This window comes from Desmodus rotundus, chromosome 11 (genome assembly GCF_022682495.2).
Source record: "Desmodus rotundus isolate HL8 chromosome 11, HLdesRot8A.1, whole genome shotgun sequence".
Taxonomy (NCBI): Eukaryota; Metazoa; Chordata; class Mammalia; order Chiroptera; family Phyllostomidae; genus Desmodus; species Desmodus rotundus.
In genome coordinates, this window is record NC_071397.1 from 24,846,596 (window position 1) to 24,872,676 (window position 26,081).

Consider the following 26,081-nt stretch of genomic DNA (forward strand, 5'->3'; position numbering starts at 1 on the left):
AGGTTTCTGCAAAAGGGACAGGAAGAAGCAACTCTCTGGAAATGAAAGTAAAAATTTCAAGAAAGACCAGGGTCATCAAACTCTTGACAAGGAGAAAGCCCAAGTTTATCTTTTTCACAACCATATGAGGCAAGGGTTATTACTGGGATTTCATAGATCAGAAGACTGAGAAATGCAGAACTTTTAAACCTTGCTCACAAAGAGTAATTTGCAGAATTAGGCTTTGAAAACTATATTCTAAATCAATCTTGTATAATACATTTTTTAGGAGAGGTATTATACCACCTCTCCTACCACCCTAAGTGAAATGAAGTGGTGGTAGGGGTTGGTGAGAGGAACAGTACAAATATTCGGAGAAATTTATTGGTCTCCATTTTTCCTAACTTGTATTACAAGCAAATGCCTCTTGTGTCTGTAGTTCTGTTGGATATAAGACCATTAGGAGCTTTAACTCCTAGTCAGTGCTTAAAGAACCAACATTAGAAAATACGGGTCAAATGAATGGCATTTTAAGCAAATAAAATAGGACTATATAGAAGAGCAATCAAGAAAAGACAATGTTTAGAAGTGGCTTGCAGATAGCTGAGATCACACAATGACTTTTTGCTTCTGTTTTATACTTAACCCTACAAACAAAAGTTAAATGTCTCACTTTTATAAAAATAATAGGAAAATATGTTTATCATATCATTAAAATTAGCAGATGAATATATAAAGTACAAAAGGATTGCATTTGTTTTAATAAATTTACTATGCAGTGACTACTTATAATTAATAACAGTTGCCAGATAAAAGTATTTAAAAGAGAAGTTAAGGAACAAAGAACCTAAGGGATAATTGTTATAAAATACTTCAAATTCCAAATCAATCAAAATGGAGATAAACTTTTTAAAAATTAGGAAGAAATATAAGGACTTAACAGGTGTTTGAGTTAGAAGAAAATTGCTGGGACCCATCTAGTCTATACAAGGTGAGATACTGAGTTTTCATTTGATTAGAAGCAAAACTTTAGGCAAACAAACAAAGCACCCCATCTGCCACTGTATCATAGGAGTCACAAATGTATTTTAAATGTATTAGTCCAAAGGAGAATGAATTATTTTACCTTCTAAAGTATTTCTTTAATTCTTAAATATAAACAATTATCCCCCTCACTATGAAGGAGCAGATTGGATTTTATTCAAATATGTGAAGTTCTCATATTCTACGTTTTCTCCCTTAGCACTCTTCATAATCATATATCCATTTAAGCATTTCATCCACTACACTATGAAGTCCTTAATAACGGTCACATTATGACTGCTTATTCATGTTGGACCAGAGCACACAGTAGGATTTCAGTACTTCTAAAAATTTTGGTAGAATAATTGATGTGTTTTTGCTGTGACAAACAGGCTTTTATGCTGTCCTGCTTCACCACACCATCCTACCTAACTTGTGTGAACATATTCCAATGCATTACAAGGTTCCAAAAATGATCCATTTTTTTAACTGTCAGTTTTTTTAACCAATTTATACCATGCATTAATGCTTAATACTATATTAACCACATTGTCTCTTCCCCTCAACATATGTAGAGATTTCTACAGCCAGAGAAGATTATCTGAAAGGAATGTGTCACTAAGATGGCAATTCAAGCACAAGGACAACTTTTTGAGAGAGATATAGTGAAAGAAACAAACATTACGGGGACCAACCGTATGGGAAAATATATTTGTAAATGATAGCTCACACAAGGGTTCGATCTCCAAAATATGTAAAGAACTCACACGAGTCCACTCCAAGAAGACAAACAACCCAATTAAAAAATGGGCAAAGGACCCAAACAGACACTTCTCCAAGGAGGACATACAGAGGCCCAGAGACATGAAAGGATGCTCAGCATCACTAGCCATCAGAGAGATGCAAATTAAAACCACAATGAGATACCACTTCTTACCTGTCAGAATGGCCATCATAAACAAATCAATAAACAACAAGTGCTGGCGAGGTTGTGGAGAAAAGGGAACCCTACTAGTACACTGTTGGTGGGAATGCAGACTGCTGCAGCCACTGTGGAAAGCAGTTTGGAATTTCCTCAGAAAACTAAAAATGGAACTGCTTTTTTATCCAGCAATTCCACTGTTGGGATTATACCCTAAGAATCCTGAAATACCAATTCAAAAGAACCTATGCACCCCAATGTTCATAGCAGCACAATTTACAATAGCCAAGTGCTGGAAGCAACCCAAGTTCTCATCAGTAAATGAGTTGATCAAAAAAAAAAAAAACAAACTATGGCACATTTACACAATGGAATACTACGTAGCAGAAAGAAAGAAGGAGCTCCTATCCTTTGCTACAGCATGGATGGAACTGGAGAGATTTATGCTAAGTGAAATAAGCCAGGCAGTGAAAGACAAATACCATATGATCTCACCTATAAGTAGAACCTAATCAACAAAACAAACAAGCAAACAAAATATGACCAGAGTCATTGAAAAAAAGAACAATCTGACAGTAACCAGAGGGGGAAGTGGGAGGAGATAATCAGGGGAAAAGAGGGAAGCGTTGTCCAGGAACATATATAAAGCATACATGGACAAAGCCAAAGGTGGGTAGGGTAGAGGGTGGGAGGAGAGGATGGCTGGGGTGGGGGACAGTGATGGGGGGGAAATGGTGACAACCGTACTTGAACAACAATAAAAAGAACATTAATAAAAGACAAAAAAAGAAACATTGTAGCACCCTGAACAATGTAACTAAACTGCATGCATGACTGTCAGTGTGCCTTTATTTATACAGTGTGATAGACGATGTTTTCTAATCCTGAATTACTGATCTTTTGTTGTTAGATATGGTGTTTGTTATATAACACAAAGAAGAAACCCATTGTAAGTAAATATTCCAACTTAACTGGGATATAGGTTACAAATTCTATTATCTGCAAGAAAGCAAATTAGAATGTGGAAATGTGAAGAAAAACCAAAATGAAAGGAATACAGTCTAGTCCTGATTAGATGATTTCTAGTGGGAATTTTACCTTTTGGTGTAGTTATTTGAACAATTATTTGAAAAATCTTTAGTGGTGTTTTACCTGCAATTATCCACGTGAATTTTTTTTGCTGCCTTGGATGGGATGAAAGATCGCCAGTTATTGACTTCTACAACTTCTATGCAGCCAGTAAAATTCTCAACTGGTCCAGAAATCTAAGAAAGAGGGAGAGAGAGAATTTATAAGATTTTCTTCATGTTGCAAACTGGTCAGAGCATAGCATCAGATTGTAGGGCTGATTTAATTTATTCAACATTGGTAGAAAGTAATACAACTCATTTTATAACTCATTTCAAAAATTAGTAGAAAAATAATACCACCTCGTTCAAAAATTATGGGGAGTCCATAACCTTACTAAATGAAATACACTGTCATTTGTGTATGATTAAAGAAAATTTTTTCATCATTACAGTGAATTATCATTGAGAAATGATGGAGGATTCCACTATATAAATGTACCATAGTTTTTTGATCCACTTATTTACTGTTGGGCACTTAGGTTACTTCTAGCACTTGGCTATTGTAAATTGTGCTGCTATGAACATTGGGGTTCATAGGTTCTTTTGAATTGGTGTTTCAGGGTTCTTAGGGTATAATCTCAGCAATGGAATTGCTGGGTCAAAAGGCATTTCCATTTTTAGTTTTTTTTGAGGAAATTCCATATTCTTTTACACAGTGGATGTGCCAGTTTGCATTCCTACTAAAAATGTACTAGGGTTCCCTTTTCTCCACAACTTCTCCAGCACTTGGTTTTTGTTGATTAACAGCATTATGATAAGTGAAATAAGCCAGGTGGTAAAAGACAAATACCATATTATCTCATCCATAAGTGGAACCTATTCAGCAAAACAAGCAAGCAAAATACAACCAAATACATTGAAATAAAGAACAAACTGACAGTAACCAGAGGGGAGTGGGGAGGCGGGTAACAGGGGAGAAAACGGAGGGTCTTCCAGGAACATGTATAAAGGACTCATGTACAAAGCCAAAGGAGGTTAGGACTGATGGTAGGAGATGAGGGTGGGTGGTGCTGGGAAGAGTGGTGGGGGGAAAATGGAGACAACTGTACTTGAACAACAATAAAAAAAAAGAAAGGAAAAAAAAAAAGAACCCTGGCTGGTGTTGCTTAGTGGATTGAATGCCAGACTGTGAAGCAAAGGGTCGCCATTTCTATTCCCAGTCAGGGCACATGCCTGGGTTGTGGGCCAGGTACCCAGTAAGGGCCGTGCTAGAGGTAACCACACACTGATGTTTCCCTCCCTTTCTTTCTCCCTCCCTTCCTGTCTCTCTAGAAATAAATAAATAAAATCTTAAAAAAGAACATTTCTTTATAAAAAAAAGAAAGAAAGAAAATGATAGAAGAGCAAAGCTCTTCTACACTTTTCCATCTTTTGTCTTTGTCCCTGGCACTTTTCCTTTCAGACATTAGTACCTTGTGTCATTCACAGCTATAGAAACATCAGGAAACATTGCTTTTCCTGGACGCAGAGAAAACTGAGTAAGCTGCAAATACTTGTGACATCCTGTGGCCCTGATGTGTTCTACCTGTCTTTCACGTTCACGTGTGCGGCCTATCCTTTCTAAGAATAACCTAGGCAGTATATGGTATCCAGAAGAATTGCCAGAGGGCCAAGAGCAAAAAGAGAAAATAAGGACATTGGAAAGCATTTGCTTTGAGGAACATATATAACCTCTTAAAGATAAACATAAATATGACTTTTTGTTCCATTCATCGTGAATATAATACACCAGTAATATGTGTCTATATACATTTGCATTTATGTGAAAAAGGAAAACTAAAAGGGGTCACATCTCAGAATTGAATAGTTAGAAATGAGCATTATTGTTTCTGTTATGCTTTCAATATTATTAACAATTTCAAGCTAAGATGGACCAACTTATGACCAGGACAATCACTGAACTTACTGAAAAATAAGTTGTCTACTTTGATTTCTGAATTAAAAATATTTACTATTTGCATTCTTAAGGCTTGGTTTCTTATTGAGTGCAACATCACAAATAAACAAATGGTAGAATAAGACCTTAGCCTTGTTTAGAAATTTTAGGGTGAATATATTTTATTTCATCTTTTAACTTAGTCTTAGTTTAAAAACCTTTAAATATTTTCTGCATTTTTCCTATGTATGCTCAAATGTACTTCAAACCCTCTCAACAAGTAACACTCTGTCAAATGTCAAAAATGACTGAACTAGAGAATAAAACAATATTTCACACAGTAAATTTATGAAGAAGTCAGTCGATTCCAAGAAAAAAAAAAAAAAAGAACATTTGGCTCCTACATGGTGCGGAAGGGAAAGTATCAATTTGTAATTGGTAGCTTAAAGTTTTTTTTCACATTTTTAAAATTGTTGTTCAAGTACAGTTGTCTCCACTTTCCCCCTACCACTCCCCCCATCCCAGCCGTACGCACCTCCCACACTTGATCCTACCCTCTTTTGGTTGTGTCCCTTATTTCCCTGGCTGGTGTGGATCAGTGGATTGAGTGTTGGCCTAACAACCAAAGAGTTCCTGGTTCGATTCCCAGTCTAGGGCACATGCCTGGGTTGCAGGCCAAGTCTCTAGTACATGGGAGAAGAGAGGCAACCACACATTGATGTTAGCTGAGTTTTCATGAGTTTCATTAATCTTTTAGATATTCACATTTAGCTTTTATCAGTTAAACATAAACCTAATTTTTAAATTTAAAGTTAAATCTACCTCTTCTGAAACATCACAAACATTTTAATTAGTATAATTTAAATAAAGGGGACAAAAAAATGGGACAACTGTAATAGCATAATCAATAAAGTGTATTTAAAAAATTAAACAAAAAATAAAATGGTTTCAGAAAAATGCTTTTGATAGCAATGATTTGTAAATGTTAGGACTTTGTAACATAGCTCAGCAATGATGTAATGTATGTGTGTATTTAAATATACATTTTTCTGTGCTTATGAAGATCCTTATTATTTATTAAAATGAAGAGTACAGAGAAAGTTATAGCTTTTTAAATAAATACTTTACCAGAGAGCTATGAAAAATGCTCTAAAAATGATTCTATGATTATTACTCTATTGAGATACTTCTTAGAATAATATGATTCAATCTTATGCATATATTATGGATTAAAATATAGATATTAATTTATTCACCTTGGATTTTGATAATGGAAAGAAAAAATTTCCACAGCCTTTAAAATTGAATAAATTCAAAATTCTTTTTCATGGTTTCATAGACTCACAGCTCTCTAGTTCTCTCACACATTAAATCCAGGCAGTCTCATTCAGGATGGGTTATTTGATCTCATGTATGTTTTTTTCACTTTACATATGGAAATTTTAGTTTGCAAAAAGTTAAACGTGTACCCAGAAACACTAAATTTGAATACTTAACCCTAATTGCATGGTTTTTAGAAAATTTGTGGTGCTGAGAAAAGTTTTCCCTTGAATTGGATTAATTTACAGTAATCTAGTTAGGTTTCTTGGACAGGATTCTTAAAAGGAAAAGAGAAACATAATATGCATAATTGATATGACAAGTTATAATATAACAATATAAAATAACTTCATTAAAGACAAGAAATTATACAAGGTCACCTCTATTAGATTACAGGAATGGTAAGGTTGCATGTTATCTTCCTTTCAAAAAGAAAAATATTGTACTTACATATGTTCCTATAATATCTCAAATCCAGTTATTTTTATTCAAGACAAATAATGAAATAATGACCCCCAGTTATTTTTAAACAATGTAAAATGCCACCACATAGTCACAAGTATAAGATTCATTGTACAGAGCAGTAATAATAACAGAGCTCTTATTATTATTTTTTTAATTTCAAACTTGGGTTGTCTCAAAGTTCTAAGTATATCTTCACTACTGCATATTTCATTTCTCCATCACTATATTAAGAGAAGAATTTTTAATTCTATCTCTGGGTTTCGATGGATGCCTGTGCTCCTGCTCCTTCAAAGAGAGTTGAAGTTGGTGAACTATCCACACTGTGTAGTGTATTAACAGTCAGCAGTCGTTACGCAAACGTTAGACGGCCTTCATGGCAATAGCTTAAACTGCATATGCAATGTTTAAAGTTTATGAAAGATAACTTTAAATACACACACACAATATGAAGTTTTTGAAAATTATGTGCCTAAACATTTGATATTATTTAAAAAGATTATGAAAGTGAGGGAAATGTTCATTTTTAATCTTCCTGACAGAGTAGAGACACAATTACTTGCAGACTGTATGGATTATTGGTTAACCTACTAGGAGTTAATTTCCAGGGCTAGTTTCTCAGTCTTTTGAACCAGTAGTTTATGAGTTCTTTCTATTTACATCGTATTGTTCATTATGTGTTTAGTGGTTCACTAGTATTTCTAATGTAACCAATATGGCTGAGTTCAAGAGACCTTTTAGTTTAGGGAACTTTGAAATCCAATAAAGTGGGTTAGGAATCAAGTAAGAAATACTCAATCTGGCATTACACAAACAATAGCTTTCCTCTATTATACATTGCTTTATCAATTATTTCATTTGCTTTTGAAGGTCCTATGTTACACATACCGTAGCAATTTGATACATTTTTGAGAAATATGGAAAATAAAGATTCTTTAAAGATAGCATACTAATTGATTAAATAGTTTGTACACTGTGTGACCTGAGGAGCCTACGTGTCTCAGAAAACTTCAGGGAGCTTTTTAGCAGAAGGAGAAAGGCTGTGAGTGGAGTTTCTTCTCCCACATGACAAAGGAATAATTTTAATTTTATATGTTATATATTGGCTTTCTGCATGAGATTTTCTTTGGAAAAAAGCTTCTATTGTTAAAATAATACTTGAATTTTGAATTAAACTAAACATATCAAAGGAAAAATTTAAAGATATGTGTGTGTTTGATGTGAGAACAATCGATAGAATAAATGTTATGTATAAAGACATACATATATGTTTATGTACACTTAACTTACAAAAAAACATCCCTGTTAAACTGCTGTAAGACCTTCCCTCTCTGCCGCTGCTATGATGCTTCATTTTCTGAGAGTTCCTCATTATTGTGTCTCAGTCCCATTCTGGGACTCTTCACTAACTTTTGCAGTTCCAAGTTTCATTTGGTAGGAAAAGTTTCTTTTCTTACAACCTTAGAATTTCCTTTAACATTTCTTATAATGTAGGCCTGATGGAGGCATATTGCCTTTTTTTTTATTTGCCTGAAAATATCATTAAATTGAACTATTTTAAATTACTGGGTATATTTTGTTGAATTTAAATTTCTGTGTTAGAGTTTTTTAAAATTATTTTTATTTCAGCATTTTAAATATTTTGTTCCATTGTCTTCTGGTTTGAAATGTTCTAATGAAATGTCAGGAGTCATTCTCCTTTTATTAGGTTTCATTGAGATATTGGATTTATGGGTTGACATTTTTCATCAAATTCAGGTAACTTTGGTCAGTACTTTTCCAAATATTTTTCTTCCCTCTTTCTCTCTCCATCTTCTAGAACTCCAATTACCCCTTGTTATTGTCCTACAGGTGACTGAGTTTCTGTCCATTTCCCACCCCCGCCCATATCTTTTTAATCCCTCTCTTCAGTGTAGTTAGTTTCTATTCCTGCATATTCAGGTCCTATGATCTTTTCTTTTGCAGTGTGCAGTCTGTTGGTAAGCTAACACAATTCTTCAGATATTATAGTTTACCTTTAGAAATTCTACTTGTTTCTTTAATATATTTATTTTTAAAGGCTTTTAATTTATATTTATTTTTAGAGAGAGGGGGAGGGTGGGAGAAAGAGAAGGATAGAAACATCAGTATGTGGTTGCCTCTCACATGCCCCTTACTGGGGACCTGGCCTGCAACCCAACCCAGGCATGTGCCCTGACTGGGAATTGAACCATCAACACTTTGGTTCACAGGCTGGCACTCAATCCACTGAACCACACTAGGCAGGGCATAATATATTTAATTTATTGTTGATTAATTTCATAATAATTTTTTGCCTTCAAGTTCATGTTTTTTTTCAGAGTTAGACAAACTTATAACTGTTTTAATGTACATGCATGCTAATATATAATCTTTATGATTTCTTGATCTGTTTCTTTTGAATCACTTTTATCCTGATTATGCTTCTTTCCATGTCTAATAATTTTTATTAAATATTGGACATTGTCTTGTTACTTTGTGTGATTTCATACATTAAAAATTTTCAAATTGTTTATGGTAGTAAGGATAGTCTAGTTCCAATTAATCACTCATAGCCAGATCACCCATCTGCCTGTTTTTTATGTTTTACATACAAAAAAATCTACAAAGCTTATAACACAGAAAGAATATATAGTTCTCACTACCAAACTCTGCTCAAATAATTCTCATAATCTTCTGTACATTTATTCTGGTGTTAGCTTTTAAGCTTCTAAGTATTCACACACTTGTGTATTAATTATTCAATTTCACATATTGTTCGTAGACTTCATTTTATATAAGATTACATCTATCCCATACATAATAATTTTTGGCTATATAAATAGTCAGCATTATAATAGTCATAAATTTAGTTACATCATAGTTTGACTACAATGTTTAACATTATTACAAAGTAATTTTTCACAAGATGAGCCATAAAGTGAATGATGGCAACACTTCCTTTCTCAGGCAACCTTTGTTTTAACTGGATTTTGTACTTTTTATTGGCTTAATGTTTATGCTCCAATCTTCCTCTAATTTTCTCCCATAAATAAAATTTCTCTTCAATAATTCAAATATTGTGAATACTTAAACTTTATTTTTATGTTTTAATTTTTCATAATATCTTCACTATCATATTCAAAATTCACTTTATTGTTGTCCTCTGGTGAATCCACTCTCATCTGGATTCCAAGTTATTCAGGTTTCATTCGTTCCTTTATTAGCATAATCAGTGATGATATAACCACATTTATCAGTACTAGCTTCAAGCTGACTGAAGCATCTGCAAGTTCATAAAGCAACATAGAGCTTATGTAATTAAGTCCCATACTTGTTAGTGACTAAAATAGTAGAAAGAATATAAGTGATATTGTGGAGAAGAAATTAATGACTTTGATGAATTACAGGTGGGGCATAAAGAAGAAAGAAGGACAATAAAGTAGAAAATTCCATGCAATAAATATATTTTTACATTCCTATTTACTAGTTTTTCAAAAATCATTTCAAGGCTGGAAAAGTTATACAATAATACAGCAATACAAAATGGAAATTGGTAGGAAGTATCTATTTTGAGCACACACAGATGAACTTAGATGTTAGCAAGTAGTGATTCAAACATTTAGTTGTAATGGAGGATAAGAATAAATCAGATGACAACTGTGGGGGAGATCTGCCTGCAGGGCACCCCCCCCCCACACTGGCCACCACAGATGAGAGTAAGTCTACCAAAACATGATCTGCTTGGGTAGGAAAGGTGGCCAATATCTCAAAGGAGAAGGGCCAGGAGACTGTTCCTCAACAGGTTTTTATTGGGTTTAATTTGCATAGGAATACAGGGCACATACATAAAGTTCAGCAATCATTGTCAGGCGGCAATGATCAAACAATACATAACATTCAAAGAACTATAAGGGCTTGTTCTGAGTCAGGGTCAGATAGCTAAAGGGCCATAAAACTTTGAGGAAACAAACTCATTCTATGGTTGGATGCTTATCGTTTAAATTGAGGGTATTCTTGGAAAAGCAGATTTCACAGGATTTTATGCATTCTTTCTTAGGTCTGATCACCCCTTGAAACCTGCCCTTTCCAGCACAGGGCCACACCCACCTCTGGCATTGTTTCAGGCTTAAGTTGAGCAGGGGAAATAAGGCAGCCAAGAGATTAGGAGACTTCTTGCAGACAGAGTGAGGACTCAGGCTATGTCAAAGCTGCGGGGCGAAGGTCCATCACCCCCTTTCTCCATAGACCCCCAAGTCCTTCCCTGTGGGCCTCTTCATGACCATGCCTGTCTTAGGTTGTCCCTCCCTTGAGGAATCTTACCCGTCATTGGCTAACTGGTCAGGCTCAGGGCCAAGCAGGGTAAAGTAAAGTGGGCAGAGGTGGCGCCCCTGCCAGGGAGATAAGCTTTGTTTCCTTCGTGGCTTATGGTCCCAAGGTCTTTTTACTTGGCCTTAGCCATGGGGGCGGGTTACAGCTTCTGAAACCAGGCAGGGCGGTTCCCAACAGACAACGTTGTACTGTGTATGATGCCAATTGACACATGAGTCTATAATACCTTAAAATATGGGACTTCAGCAACATAATGCCAAAGCAATTGTATAAAAATGGAAATATTTTAGTATTTTGGTAATACCCCAACCAATTTTATTTTGATATTAAATTGTGTAGAGTTTGTAATGTTTATGGGATTCCTGTGGACATAGTCTATATGTAGAAAATAGAAAGTTAAATCGAATTTCCCAGATGAGAATAACATTTATACACTGATTCTATAAATACAATGAATTATTGTATTATTTCCCATATGAAGAACTGTAAACCTACTTTTGCTCCACCTGAATTTGTAAAGCACATCCTGTGGAGTGAGCTCACGGTAACTAAGAATAATTATCCATATTGTGCAATGAATAGAAATCCTAGCAGATCGAGTGAAGTAGAGCCTAAAATTTAGTCCACATTTTCTTTCTCCAAGCTACCTGTCTAGAAAGGTCTACTTTTAAAAGTATGTCCTACCCCAATGTTCATAACAGCATTATTTACAATAGCCAAGTGCTGGAAACAGCCTAAGTGCCCATCAGCAAATGAGTGGATCAAAAAAACTGTGGTACATTTACACAATGGAATACTATGCAGCAGAAAGAAAGAAGGAGCTCCTACCCTTCACAACAGCATGGATGGAACTGGAGAGCATTATGCTAAGTGAAATAAGCCTGGTGGTGAGGGACAAATACCATATGATCTCACCTATAAGTGAAACCTAATCAACAAAACAAACAAGCAAGCAAAATAGATCCAGAGACATGGAAATAAAGAACAAACTGATGGTAACCAGAAGGGAGGGGGGAGGTGGATAGTGGAGGGAGTAAGGAAAAGGATCAAGTCAAGGAACATGTATAAAAGACCCATGCACAAAGACAATGAGGGGAGGATTGAATGTGGGAGCAGGGTGGGTATGGCAGGGGAGAGTAATGGGGGAAAATGGGGACAACTGTAATTGAACGACAATAAAAAATAAAAATAAATAAAAATAAAAATATGTCCTACCAGAGGGTTTATATTTTCTAATTCAAAGAGTAAACATACTGGCTAGCACTGGAGGTAGGCACTGTTGAAATACAATGTCAGTAGAAAATCAGATAAAGTTCAGTAAAAAAAAATGAAAGAGAGTGATAGATTTCTATTTGTGATAATGACAGAGTAACTGGTTGGAGTCCAGACCTCTTATGGAAACAACTCAAGTAACATTTAGATAAAAATCTGTTTGCAGACAGTTGAGAACTACCAAGGGCTTGAGGAGCCAATGTCTCAGAGAGAAGGGAAAAACAAAACATTGACCTTTACTCTGTGTTCCTTTTTCTCTTAAAGTATTGGTGAATTAACAAATGTGAGATGAGATTTGAAGAAGCTGAGCAAGGGCTTCTATAAATATTTTGGGGCTAAGAGCAAAATACTGAAATTTAGTATCAAACTATCATTACTAGACTCTTAAGCATCTGATGTTATGTTTATAAATTCTTATCAAGCCAATAGGGATTTATTCCATTGACATTTGCATCAGGGGTGTTGTTGGTTGCTATTTCTTCACTATAGAAATTGGCAAATCATGTCCCTGGGCAATGGCACTAGGGAAACATGAACCCAACTTCAACAGCTTTTCTCTAGTTAATTCTTTCTCTCAGCAAGGCCAGACACGCTCCATCCCACAAACTATAATCTGTGCAACACCTACCCCACTCCCAGCATGCGTGCATATCATGTCAACACAGTTATCCATATGCTGAGGGATTACCCATGGATTTGAAAAATTATGACAGCTTTTTTGAGATGTAGTGGATTGCCCAAAAAAGTTCTTTTGTTTTTTTCTGTAAGATGGCTCTACTCGCACTTAGTTGTCCTTGACTTCATTTGAAACAATTTTGTTAGACTGTATTGTGACAGCTGTTATATCAGTGTGCAACTATGAATTTAAAAAATAAAAATTGGTGAATTTTTGTGTAGTCATTTTAATGTTGAAAATGAGAGGAAATGAACATTTTTGGCATAGTATGCTTTATTAATTCAAGAAAGGTAAAAACACAATTTAAGTGTAACTAAAGATTTGTGCAGTGTATGGAGAAGGTGCCGTGTGTGACTAATCAAATGTATCAAAAGTGGTTTGCAAAGTTTCGTGCTGGACATTTCTTGCTGGACGATGATGCTCCATGGTTGGGTAGACAAGTTGAAGTTGATGTGATCAAATTGAGACATTAATTGAGAACAATCAACATTATACCATGTGAGAAATAGCTGACATACTCAAAATATCCAAATCAAGTATTGAAAATCATCTGCACCAACTTGGTTATGTTAGTCACTTTAATGTTTGGGTTCCACATAAGTTAAGCCAAAAAAGAAAAAGGCCTTGACCACATTTCCACATGTGATTCTCCACTTAAATGTAATGAAACTGTTCCATTTTTAAAACAAATTGTGACAGGCAGTGAAAAGTGGATACTTGATAACAATGTGGAATGGAAGAGGTCATAGGGCAAGCAAAATGTACCACCTTGAACTACAACAAAGTCTGGTCTTCATCCAAAGAAGGTGGTACGTGTATGGTGGGATTGGAAGAGAGTCCTCTATTATGAGCTCCTTCCAGAAAACCAAATGATTAATTCCAACAAGCACTTCTCCCAATTAGACCAACTGAAAGCAGCACTCCACACAGAAAGCATCCAGAAGCAGTCAACAGAAAATACATAATCTTCTATCAGGAGAATGAGAGACAGCATGCTTCTTTGATGGCCAGGCAAAAACTTTGCAGCTTGACTGGGAAGTTCTGACTCATCCATCATATGCAACAGACATTGTACCTTTGGATTTCCATTTATTTTGGTCTTTATAACATTCTCTTAATGGAAAAAAATTAATTTCCTGGAAGACTGCAAAAGGCACCTGGAACAGTTCTTTGCTCAAGAAAGATAAAGAGTTATGGGAAGATAAAATTACGAAGTTGCCTGAAAGACAGCAGAAGGTAGAGGGACAAAGTGGTAAACACACTGTTCAATAAAGTTATTGGTGAAAATGAAAAACGTGCCTTTTATTTTTACTTAAAAACTGAATGAACTCGTTGGCCAAACCAATTATTCATACATAATAAAATGTATCCATTTAACAAGTACAATTCCATGGTTTTCATATATTCACAGAGTTGTTCAACCATTGTGAAAACCAATTTTAGAATAGATTTTTGTCAACTCCAAAAGAAATACCTATCAACTAGCAGTCACTAGCCATTCTTCCTCCAATACTAGGCAACCACTAATCTACTTTCTCTCTCTATATGTTGGTTATGAACATTTCATAAAAATAGAAACACATAATATGTGCTTTTCTGGGATTGTCTTCTTTCATTTAGCATAATGTAAATGCTCCTCCATGTTACAGTACCATCAGAACTTTATTTTTTTGTTGTTGCTGAATAATATTTCATTGTATGAATATACCCTAATTCATTTATTCATTCATCAGTTGATGGATCAGTTTGGGTTGTTTTCAGTTTTGTCTATTAGGAATATTCATATGTTTCTGTGTGGACATATATGTTTTAATTTCTCTTAATAATCTAATGGAATTAATATGTGGGTCTATTAATTAAGTGTTTCCTACTATAGCTGCTTCATTATAAATCTTGGGGAGGGAGCTAGTAGATAGGAGCTAATTTGCTATGCTGGAAATTAATGCACCAAAATTACTTTTAATTGGAAACAAAATAAATGTCCACCTACAGGAGTCTACTCAAGTAAACTGATAAACACTACAAACTATGAAAAGGAAGTAGGACTATCTCCATATACTACTATGAAGTGTGCTGTGGTATCCATCCAGATCTCCTTTTAGGAGTGAAGGATTTCCTTCCTCTCCCAGTACTAGGGGTACTGCTGGAAAATAGACTTTACACCTCATCATTCTTTGGGAATTAGTTTAAGAGGTTAGCCTCACTTAAGGTTTCTCTTCTTTCCTGGGGCAGTTTGCATCCAAGACAGGCCAACAAGGCACTCTTACAGTCTGCTCTTCTCATCTTAACTTTTGACAACTCTGCACAGTCATTTCAGCTCCACACTCAACATGAGCTTGGCAGAAGCCTGTATTGAGACTGCATCTAATTCCAGCTTCTCCACTGCCCAATCCTTCATGTTTCTTCCCTTCAGTAGGTAGTAACGCCAATGGCATTCTCTAAACCACTTCCCTGTTAGTTTCCATGTCAGCAGGCTTTCAAGAGAACACAGTCTGCAGCAGCGTGATGACCAGGATACATTATTACGTTAAACAATTGTAAAGAAAAGTATATATGGTGTGCTATTATTTAATAATGGAGGAATATGAATATATGAGCTTGTGTGTTATTTGTCTATATTTAATGACAAATGTGTAAACCATAAAGTATGGTTACTTATAGGAAGAGGAAGGAAATAAGGTAGAGATGACAACAGTAACATTAGATTTAAAAAAATATATCTTTAGATATAGAGTTGAATTTGAACCACATAAATATATTACACGGTTATAAAATACAATTTTAAAGAGTAATTCTTAAAACAAATAAAATAAATGATCCTATCGGTGTATCTCATTGGTGGCACAGGGGAAGGGCCAATGAGAAACATGGATAAAGGACACATGGACAAAGCCAAAGGGGATAGGTTCAAGGGTGGGAGGTGGGTAGGCATGGGGTGGGGGTGTGTGGTGGGGTGAAAATGGAGACAACTGTACTTGAACAACAATAAAAAATATATAAAACACCACAAAATAACTATTCTAATGACTTTAAAACAAAATTTCAGCATACACCCTTAGTGAAATCTTAAAGAGAACCACTCAAAATATTAAAATAGTTTCAGCAGTTACATGTTCGTGGTAGTGATTCAAAGTCACTCTGAGAGACACGCGTGTTGAGTGTGAGATAAACCAAATGTGCATTAGGGTGCTGTCGTCAGAACAGAGGTGTTGGCACGTTTGGTGGGAGGTGAACTATAAACCCTACTGTTCTTCATTGGATTGCTGGTGTCAGTATTAGCTCGTAAATTTTTTCTCTTTTTTCATAGCAACAAAAAATCTTTCCTAACTTTGAGTACTGAAAAGACTGGGAAAAAGATGACAATTCAGTTCAAAGAGTGGCTCTAGATTCCATTTGTGATCTCTAAATATATACTATTTCACAACAAAAGGAATTTGGATTCTTTGCAGAAGTGCCTAATTCTTCATACAGGAAAAAATAAGAAACCATGGAAACTTTATAGTAAAAAGAAACTAAGTTCTTCAACAAAATTTATCACAAAAATAAAAATGGTTAGAAGAAGGGACTATAGGTTAAATGATATTTGGAAGGCATATTAACCAATCACAATTCATGGATATTATTTGGTTTAACTTATTTGGTGTGTTTGACTTAAACAAATTATATTTTAAAGAAGGTTATTAAACAGGAAAATATCCAAGTAGCTGGATACAATACTAAGAAATTTTTACCAATTTTTAAGTGTGATAATGTAATTATGGTTATGTACTTTTAAAATAATTTTTACTTATTTCTTTATTTTCAGAGTGAGTGGAAGGGAGAGAGAAAGGCAGGGGGAAAATCACTGATTGGTTGCCTCTTGTACCTGCCCTGACTGGGGACCAAACTCACAACCCAGGTACGTGCCCTTATCAGGATTGAACCAGCAACTCTTCGCTTTGTGGGACGACACCCAACCGAGCCACACAAGTCAGGACTGTGGTTATACATTTTTGAAGACACATTGACTTAAAGAGATGTATAGAACTATTTCCAAAAAAAAATATTCTGGTATCTTGAGATATGCTTCCAAAATATCTTAAAGATAGAATATGGAGTATACATTTAATAGATGAAATAAGACTGGTTGTGTTTTTATATTTGTTAAAGTTGGAAGATGACTGCAGTGAGTTCTTCATAGGACTCTCACTTCTGCATGTTTAAGGTTTTGTAAAAACCTCAAACCCTATTTACCGTAGGCGCTCCGCCACTATTTCCACTGATGTCTCCTTGGCTCCTTCCCTAGCAGCGTGACATCCCAAGCAGCTCCCCGGCTCTAGTGTATTGATGTAAAGTGCCCTACTTGTTTCAGAATCTCCGTTTCTCCTGGTACTTTCAATTTGTTGGCTTGTCTCCTTGCCTGTTCTTTTTGTAGGAAAAAAAATGTGAACTCGCTGAACTGCTGTAACACTCTCTCTTCTTCACAGCACTCCTCCCTCCCTCTCACCTTTCAAGCTCTTGTCCTCAACACAAGAAAATTCACCTTATCTTTGTATTTTAGCCTCTCAATTTCTACTCACTGAGGAAGGTACATATTATTGTATGAAAGGTAAATCACTTAACATTTTAGGAAACAATATCCCGTGTTTCTATTTTAACGTTGAAAACTTTTCATCCCATTTACCACCAGCAGAGTAGACCAACAAACCAATTCTGGCTTGGCAAAGGGCTCAATGTTAAAATTTTTAGATACTAATAGCAATTTTTTTTAAAAGTAGTAACTGATAGCTATTGACTACTGACTATTATGCCCTAATCTCATTTGCTCCCCATAACAATTGTATTATATAGATTCTATCACTGTATGCTTGCTATTTTCTATGGACTGTCTTCATTACTGATATTCTAAGAAGAACATGCATTTCTCTACCCTCATATTTACATAAAGATTGCTTTCAACCAAGAGATGACTTTTTTCCCTTTCTTTGAACATTAGCTCTTATTTGGAAGAAGGTATTTTAAAGTTCAGTTTAGGTCCTACCTTCCCCTCTCTTTGAAGAGAAGCCAGTGATTCCAAAGGAAGTCTACCTTCCTCTACATGTTGAGAAACTCTCCCTGAAGTTGCCCAACTGTGTTCAGCAGGTTTTAATGTCTATTCTGGGGCAAAGTATTTGGAAGCCCATTAGCAGCAGATCTAAATCCATACCTCTCACTTAGCTATTGTCAATAACAAAGCTGACAAACGTATCTTCATTTCTCTGGTGCATTGTATGTGCTGTTCAATGGGTTCTTCTTTGCTTGGGAAAGAGAGCTCTTTTAAATCTCAGGGATTTCTGTGAAGTGTTGCAAAATAAGGGAATTTGCTGAAGTCACAAACCTGGAACACGGCATGGCCTAACTAGACTAGATTACAGGCCACTGACCGCAAAGACCACGCTCCACCTCCCACCTCTACTGAGAGTGTCTGTCTTGTTTGCTATCTCCTTGCCCACTATAGATTTGGCATCACTGAGTTGTTCAAAATATTGGGAATCATGGTTCATTGAAGGTTTCTTAACATTGTATACTTTTAACCCAAATGTTTCTGTCAGGAATTTGAATATTATGATGGATCATACATTGTCATTATATTGCAATATGATTATTCATGATCATTATGTTTTTACATGAAAGCAGGGTATTGTGATATATTCTGTACTTTGGTTTTGATTTTATAACCAGTAAATATACATTAAAATTAGAAAAACAATTCTGTTATACACTGCTTTAGACTGGATGTACCCCCCCTTCACATGGGAGTTCTTGGTAGAGGGGTGCTTTAGGATGTGATTAGATCATAAGGGGGGGTGCGTTACAAATGGGTTTAGTCACCTTATAAAAGAGGTCCTGGAAAGATCCCTGGACTCTTACACCATGTGAGGACACAGCCCCAACATGGCCCCTTATGAACCAGGCAGAGGGCTCTCACCAGACACAGAACGTGCCAGTGCCTTAATCTTGGACTCCCAGCCTCCAGAATGTGAGAATATCTGCTTGCTTTTAAGCTACCCAGTCTTTGGTATTCCGTTATAGCAGTCTGAAAAGATTAAGAGAAGCATCTTATCATATTGGAATATACATTCATTAGGGTTGGTAAAAGAATAATTGCATTGTATTATGATGTGTGAATGTGTGATAATTACTTTCAAATAAATAGAAGAAATGGGGAAGAAATGTCATTACCCCGCCATGTATATAAATGATGTATGTATACAGAGGTAAGTTCAAAAAATATCCTGACTAAACTCTTACTTAAACTTCATCTATAGTTAAATTGTATTGTTTTGATAAAAATTTAGGGGGTTAGACCCTAAATAATTGACAACTTATATGGGTGGATTTATTATAAAGGTAAAGTGTCAATCACCGATAAGCTTGTCAGTCACTTAAAGAATAAGCAGAGAGCAAGTCTCCTAACTTATTCTGTAAAATTCAGAAGTTTTGAGTCTTGCAATATATTTTCTTAGGGCCACAAATCTGGCATTAACTTCAAGTGTTAAAATGTAATTGGGTATCAATTATATCAATCTCCTTATAACTTTACCTCAAAAATAATATTTATTGAAAGTAATACCTTGTAAAAATTAAATCATAATCTAAGATGTGAAAAATAAAATTCATCTGCTTTCAGTCTAAACAATTATATAAATGCCAACTGGAATAAATAGAAATTTGGTCTATGATATTGTTCAATATCAGAGAAGAGTTAATGATTCTGTAAAATAAATAATTAGAATCTTAGATTAGAAATCAAATAAATGTTTCTTTTAAATTAGAAATTCTCCTGATTTTAAATAAAAATAAAGAAATGTTATTTAAAAGTCTTTTCAATTACTTTTGAATTTCAATATTCAAAAATTAAGAAACTTTTAAAAAAAGTTCAAACTAAGTTTGCAATTTTCTGATATCCTATTTGATAGTTGAATTCCTGAAATAACAAAGCAGTTACATATTTTTAAAGTTTAATATAGGAAAAGGGAAATCCTGTCTTTTCCTTGAACTACAAAGATAAAATATCTAGTTTCCTATTTGCAATAGTTACTTGAGAAGTCAGCAGTAAAAATGAAAGTTTGCGTCAAATGTTGCAACTTCTCAGTTTTTTTTTGCTAGTCACAGTTCACTGAATACAAAGTGCATTTGGAAATAAGGGAGAATTTATTATGTTGACACCAGTAACCAACTCATCTTCTAGTCCCCCTCTAATTTTAGATTCAGAGTGAAGCTTTAGAAAAGAAGCCAATTTGGCAATTCTGCAGATTTGTCTCCATATGGAGTCCAATAATGATAACATTTTCTGCCCTACATAATATTCTTCAGGTCATGGTATGCAGATTCTCATTTCTACAGAGTCCCCTAGCCCTGTCAGCCATGTGAGGATACAGCAAGAAGTCTGTGACCCAGAAGAGAATCCTTTACTGACCATGCTGGCACCCTGATCTTGAACTAGCACCTTTCCAGACTGTAAAATATACATTGCTGGTGTTTATAAGCTACTCAGTCTGTATTATTTTGTTATAGAAGCCTGAGCAGACAGAAAATTGGTACCAAGAGTTGGGGTGCTGCTATAACAAATACCCAGAAATGTGGAGGTAGATTGCAACTTGCTAAAAGGTAGATGCTAAGAGAGTTTTGAGGTGTATGTCAGGAAAAGCCTACATTGCTGTGAATGGAGCATTAAAAGCAATTTTGGCAAAAACTTTGAAAGAGAAGAGGAAAGCTGTATAGAGAACCTCAGCATTCTTGGAGGATACCTACATGCTTGTGAATAGAATGTCAGTAGATATATGGACAGTGAAGGCCATTCTGATGAGATATCAGACAGAAATGAGAAGTATGTTATTGGACAATAGAGAAAAGGCCATCCTTGTTACGGACTGGCAAAGAATGTGTCTGAATTGTGTCTGTGTCTTAGTGTTTCATGAAATATAGACCTTGTGAAAATGAAATTGAATATATGGCTAAAGCTATTCTTTCTTTATAATTTTATGTTTTATGTATTTAATAAGAATTTTATGTATTTAAGGTGTACAACATGATGATTTGATCACACACACACACACACATATATATATTGAAATGATTACTACAGTAAAGCTAATTAACATACCTCCTCACACAGCTGTTCTTTCCAAGCAAAATACTGAAGGTTTGGCTTGGCTTCTCTTGAATGCTTACAGTTAAAATGAGAGAAGAAAGAAATGACTTAAAGATGGAAGCAGAACTTAAAAATTTGGAAAATTCTCAACCTATACACAATGCAAAAATAAGAAAGCATGTTTGGAAGAGAACACCAATGGTGTGACCAAAGGCCACACCATTGCACTTATAAGGAGATAGGGAGATTCATGAGATGTGAACTTGGGACTTAATCAGCCACTCTGGAAAGAAAACATTCAATGTGAACCAGAGGGGAAGGATACAGAAAGGAATAAAAGAAGGTTGTGTTAGATTTTACAGGGTGGGACCACAGCGCCACTGACTAATGAACATGTGATATTCTTCAAGACAAAGTAAAAAGGACTCTACAGAGGATTCAGAGATCATCAGGATTGCCTCCTTGGTTTCAAAAGGGAAGCTGTCACCTGGATTTCGCAGGCCAGAAGACTGGCTCAGAGGTGTGGGAATAGCGGTTCCCAAGGCTGTCCTAGCAAAGCATTGGGCCATGGCTACCTCCAAATGGAGCCTCTTGAGCTGTAGGTCTGCAGGTCCAGGCTGCTCCAACCACATGCCTGTAATTTCACCCTGGAAGAGCTGCCAGCAAGCAATTCTCACCCTTGAAGAGGGGCTGTGCTCAGCAAAGCCATGGACTCAGGGATGCTCAGGGGCTCATCTCTTTCTTTTCTATTTTCCCCTCTAGAATGGGAATGCCTATGCTATGCCTGTCCCACCATTGTATTTTGCCAGCACATAACATGTTTGATTTTTCAAGTTCACAGCTAAAGAGCAATTTGCCTTGAGATGAATTGTCTCTCTCATATCTGATTGAGATGATATCTAGATGTGACTTTAGACTTAGGCTTTTGAGTTGATATTGGAACAAGTTAAGACTTTGGAACTATTGGGATGGAATGAATGTATTTAGCATGTAAGAATGGTGTGGATTTTGGGAGAGCAGGGGTGGAATGCTATGGTCAAAATGTTTGTTTCCTCCCCCAAATTCATATGTTGAAAACCTTATTCCAATGTGATGGTGAGGAGGTGGGGCCTTCTGTGGGAAGGTTCATGAATAGGATTAGTGCTCTTATAAAAAGACTCCAGCATCCCCTAACCCTTTCTGCCACGTGAGGACACAAGAAAATCTGTGTCCCAGAAGAGGACTCTCACCTACCCATGCTGGCACCCTAGTCTTAGACTTCCAGCTTCCAGAACTTCCAGAACTAAATCTCTTGTTATAAACTGCCCACTCTGTTGCATTTTGTTCGAGTAGCCTTAACAGATTAAGACACTTGTTGACTCACTTTTTAAGCTCCCATTTTAAATTCTTGTACCTGCATGGAAGAAAGGGAACAGAATCATAGCTATTCTAACTAAGAACAAAGGTTTTTGTCTTTTGTGAAAATATGATTTTATTATAAATTTATATTTCTCTCTACTCCAACCTTCTCTGCCTACTCAACTCCCTCCAAAATGTTTAATTTCTACTAATTCACACAGTAAAGGTCCTACAGAAAAACGTCTCTAAAATGTATTCCACCACTATTATTTAGGGTTAAATTCATTAAAAACTGTGCTATGGGCTGTAGACGGATGGAAAAGACACACTTTTTGCCCTAAATGGCTTCTAGCACAGGTCAGAGGATAAATATGCAAAGAAATATTTATAATATAAAGTGACCAGGTGCTTCATGAAGATAGGGACTCAGCCCGATCTCTTCAGTGCTTAGAATCGATGTTAAAATATTATGGCGGTGGTGTTGGTGATGGAAGTGGAGTTCTTGTGGTGGTGTGAGGAAAAGGATTTCCTGAGATGTGCATAGGAGGATGGGGTTCTGTGATAAACTTTATTGGTGATGTAAAGTTAAGGTATTTTCCTTCCTGACTTCCAAAGTCCCATCCCATCCATCTTGCCATGGAAAAGGTCCAATCTTGGCTTCAGTAGGGTCAGAATAAAGGCCACTGCCCAGAGTTTGTGCTATACTTTACGGTCCAGTCCAGCATCTGGCTAGCTCAGCATATGCTTCCAGCTGCAGTCCTTTGCTGTGCTGTGGTCTTCAGGCTCCCTCCTGGAGCCTGCCTGTGGAGTCCACACAACTATGGGCAAACGGCTGCTAGGGGTACATGGCCATGGACAGAACAGGCAAATACACCATGTCATTGGGCCAGAGAGAGAGAGAGAGAGGGCGAACATCTTCATTTCTCTGGGATTATGTATTTCAGGCTTGGAATAGACCAGAAGCTTTTTAAAAATGACCAGTTGACTTCCCAAGTTTTCACAGGCCATGGGTCCATCTTCTCGTTAGACTGACAGGCTTCTGTGGTCCAGTACCTCTCCCTGTGCCCCACCCCCAACCATTCAGCACTGGTGAGGGGGCAGGGAGGAGGGTTAATCCCGCTGAAGGAGAAATGCTGTAATCCCCTGGAGGGCAAGGCTGCAGCTTCCTGCTGAAGCAAACAGACTCATGCTCCCCAGTTTATTAAACTCTGATTCCCTTTGATCCCCTTTCTTTATTAATAATTAGCCAAACACCGATGGTAACAGTGGGATACAAAACTTGGTCTAAGCAATGGTCTGTAAAACTCAGTGGGAAATAAAAAACTTTATGAGATTTGAACTTTATACTTTCTCTGAGTCCTGTGCAAGTCCTGTGAGTTCTGCACCTTTTAAAATATGTTTTTTAAAACAATTTCTTTCTCCATGAACACCTGTGCATCTTCTAGAATAGGCATTTGAAAGTCCTAAACATAAGAAGCAATATGATCAGTGTAAGGGATCTTCCTGTCGCATGGTTGAAACAGACATGGAGCGACTTCAAGGGCATGACAAAAATCTCAGACAAACAAAACTTTTCCCTTTTGGCTTACTGATGCCAGAAATCCCATCCTCTGAGATTTATGCTTTGGATGAAGGCTTTCAGCGTGTTGAAGTGTAAATATCCTCAGGAGAGGAAGCATATAAATTATCAAACATTTAACAACATGATATAATTACTTTGATCAGATTCTTTCCTGAAAACATGAATTGGTGGGAAGCAGCCAGTGAAAGTGCAGAGACATTGGACCTGGGAGGCACCACTGCTGGGCAGGAAGGGCAGAGGAAGACAGAGGGTGTCCATGGCTGTCATTTGGGAAGTTGTCCCTGCCAAGTAGGCTTTCTGTTGCTGGCAATCTAGCTTTTCCAGCCTGATGGGACAAGGGCAACATCTGTGCTGGGACTGCTGGGTCCCACAGGTGCAGAAAATCTAGTTTATTAGAAGTGAATTTGTAAATACAGAGAAAAGCAACTAGCACTTTGAGCCACCAGAGATTAGAGTCAGTAATGAAACTGGCAACGGCTTGCCTGAACGCTGCTTTAATTGGTGGCACAAAATAGTCATTCAAACCAGATTAAGAGCACAAAGTGCCTACCCAACGCACCCCAAATCATATAGTTTCACTTATAATATGAGGCTTGTTGATATGTCTGAAAACAGAAAGTCCAATATGTAAAGTATTAGATATAGGGTAATGATCTCCTGATTTATCCGAGCGAACACTGGCAAGGATGGATGGAAGCAAATAGGTTCAGTCAATGTCAAATATAAACAATCACATACTTTTCCCCCCTGAAAAATAGGAATTAAATCACAATGTAATGAAAACAGAGACCCTTATTTTAAAATGACTTTCACAGTGATTAGTTCAGCAAAGCCACAGGAGGCTTATTGCCACACGCACCATGACCACTGTTTGTCATTGCTTTTTGGTAACTTTAGATTTTTAACTTTAGATTTTTATATAGGGCACACACACTCTAATCTTATACGCTACATATTGATTCTGTAGGTGGGCGAGTGGAAGCAGAGCCAGAAGCTTAACTTCACAGTTTGGCTCCTGATAAAGTCCAAAGGGAGCTTTCAACTAGGTGCTTTCTTTCCGCTTTAATTGCTGACGATGCATGATTTAAGTATCCTGTAAAAATAGCTATGATTTTCTCATCTTCATGTTCTACTTACATTTTTCCTCTCTTCATGCAGCATTCTTTTTCCCCCTTAATTTGAGATATACTAATATAAAATTCATATTCTTGAATTTCCATTTATCTGTATGATGTGTAAAGCATACAGATAAATTTGGAACCCTGAGAAATCTGTGTAATGTGTCATTGAAGGTAGTACCATTTTTATCACTAAATCTCATTACAACAATGATATGTATTAATATATTCAGTACAAGTATATACATAATACTATCTATGTATAATGCAAGTTTTGATTATAATTATGTGTACTACATACACAATTATGAAATCTTTTGATATTTTATTTATTTATTTTATGTATCAGAGAGGGAAGAAATCTATTCTAGTGAGTGGAAATGTACGCAGCACTTTCCCAGCATATTTCTTAATATGGTTTGTTATCCTTCAGTCATTCACAAAGTGCCTTGTGATTATTGCTGTAGCTGAGAACCTCCTATATTACTACTTACTTCATGTGTCTCTTTGAAACAACTCAGGACCAACACCGTTATCCACTCTTATTTTTCCTAAGCAAAAGTAATAGTGAAATCACAATTTTGACATGCAGGTTAGGTCAAAGCACACTGTTTTGTGTGCTTTGAATTAAAACAAATAAAATAAAAAAAGTCCAATACTGCCAAAAATTATATCATACACGGGCAAACAGATAATTTTGCATATGAATTAATTAAGAGCATGGAATTTAAAGTTAACTACCTAGGTTTAAATTCGGACCATACTTCTTAGTTACGTGACTTCCTTATTCCTCAGTTTCCTCATTAGTAAAATTGAGATAATGCATTATCTCTATTTCATAGGGTTCTTGTGAGAATTAAGATGACATGTATAAGAACTCAGTGTTGTTTTATACACTGCATGATACATATTTTTGTGCAAATTTTATTATATAGAAAGTA

General features: G+C 36.1%; 1 protein-coding gene across 1 annotated transcript in view; it reads right to left on the reverse strand.

The window, feature by feature from the left end:
* EYS (eyes shut homolog) overlaps positions 1–26,081 on the reverse strand; it is a 1,562,674-nt gene that overhangs the window by 448,438 nt on the left and 1,088,155 nt on the right. Inside the window, 1 exon segment of the mRNA XM_071219700.1 lies at positions 3,077–3,176. Coding sequence (XP_071075801.1) covers positions 3,077–3,176 — 100 coding nt within the window.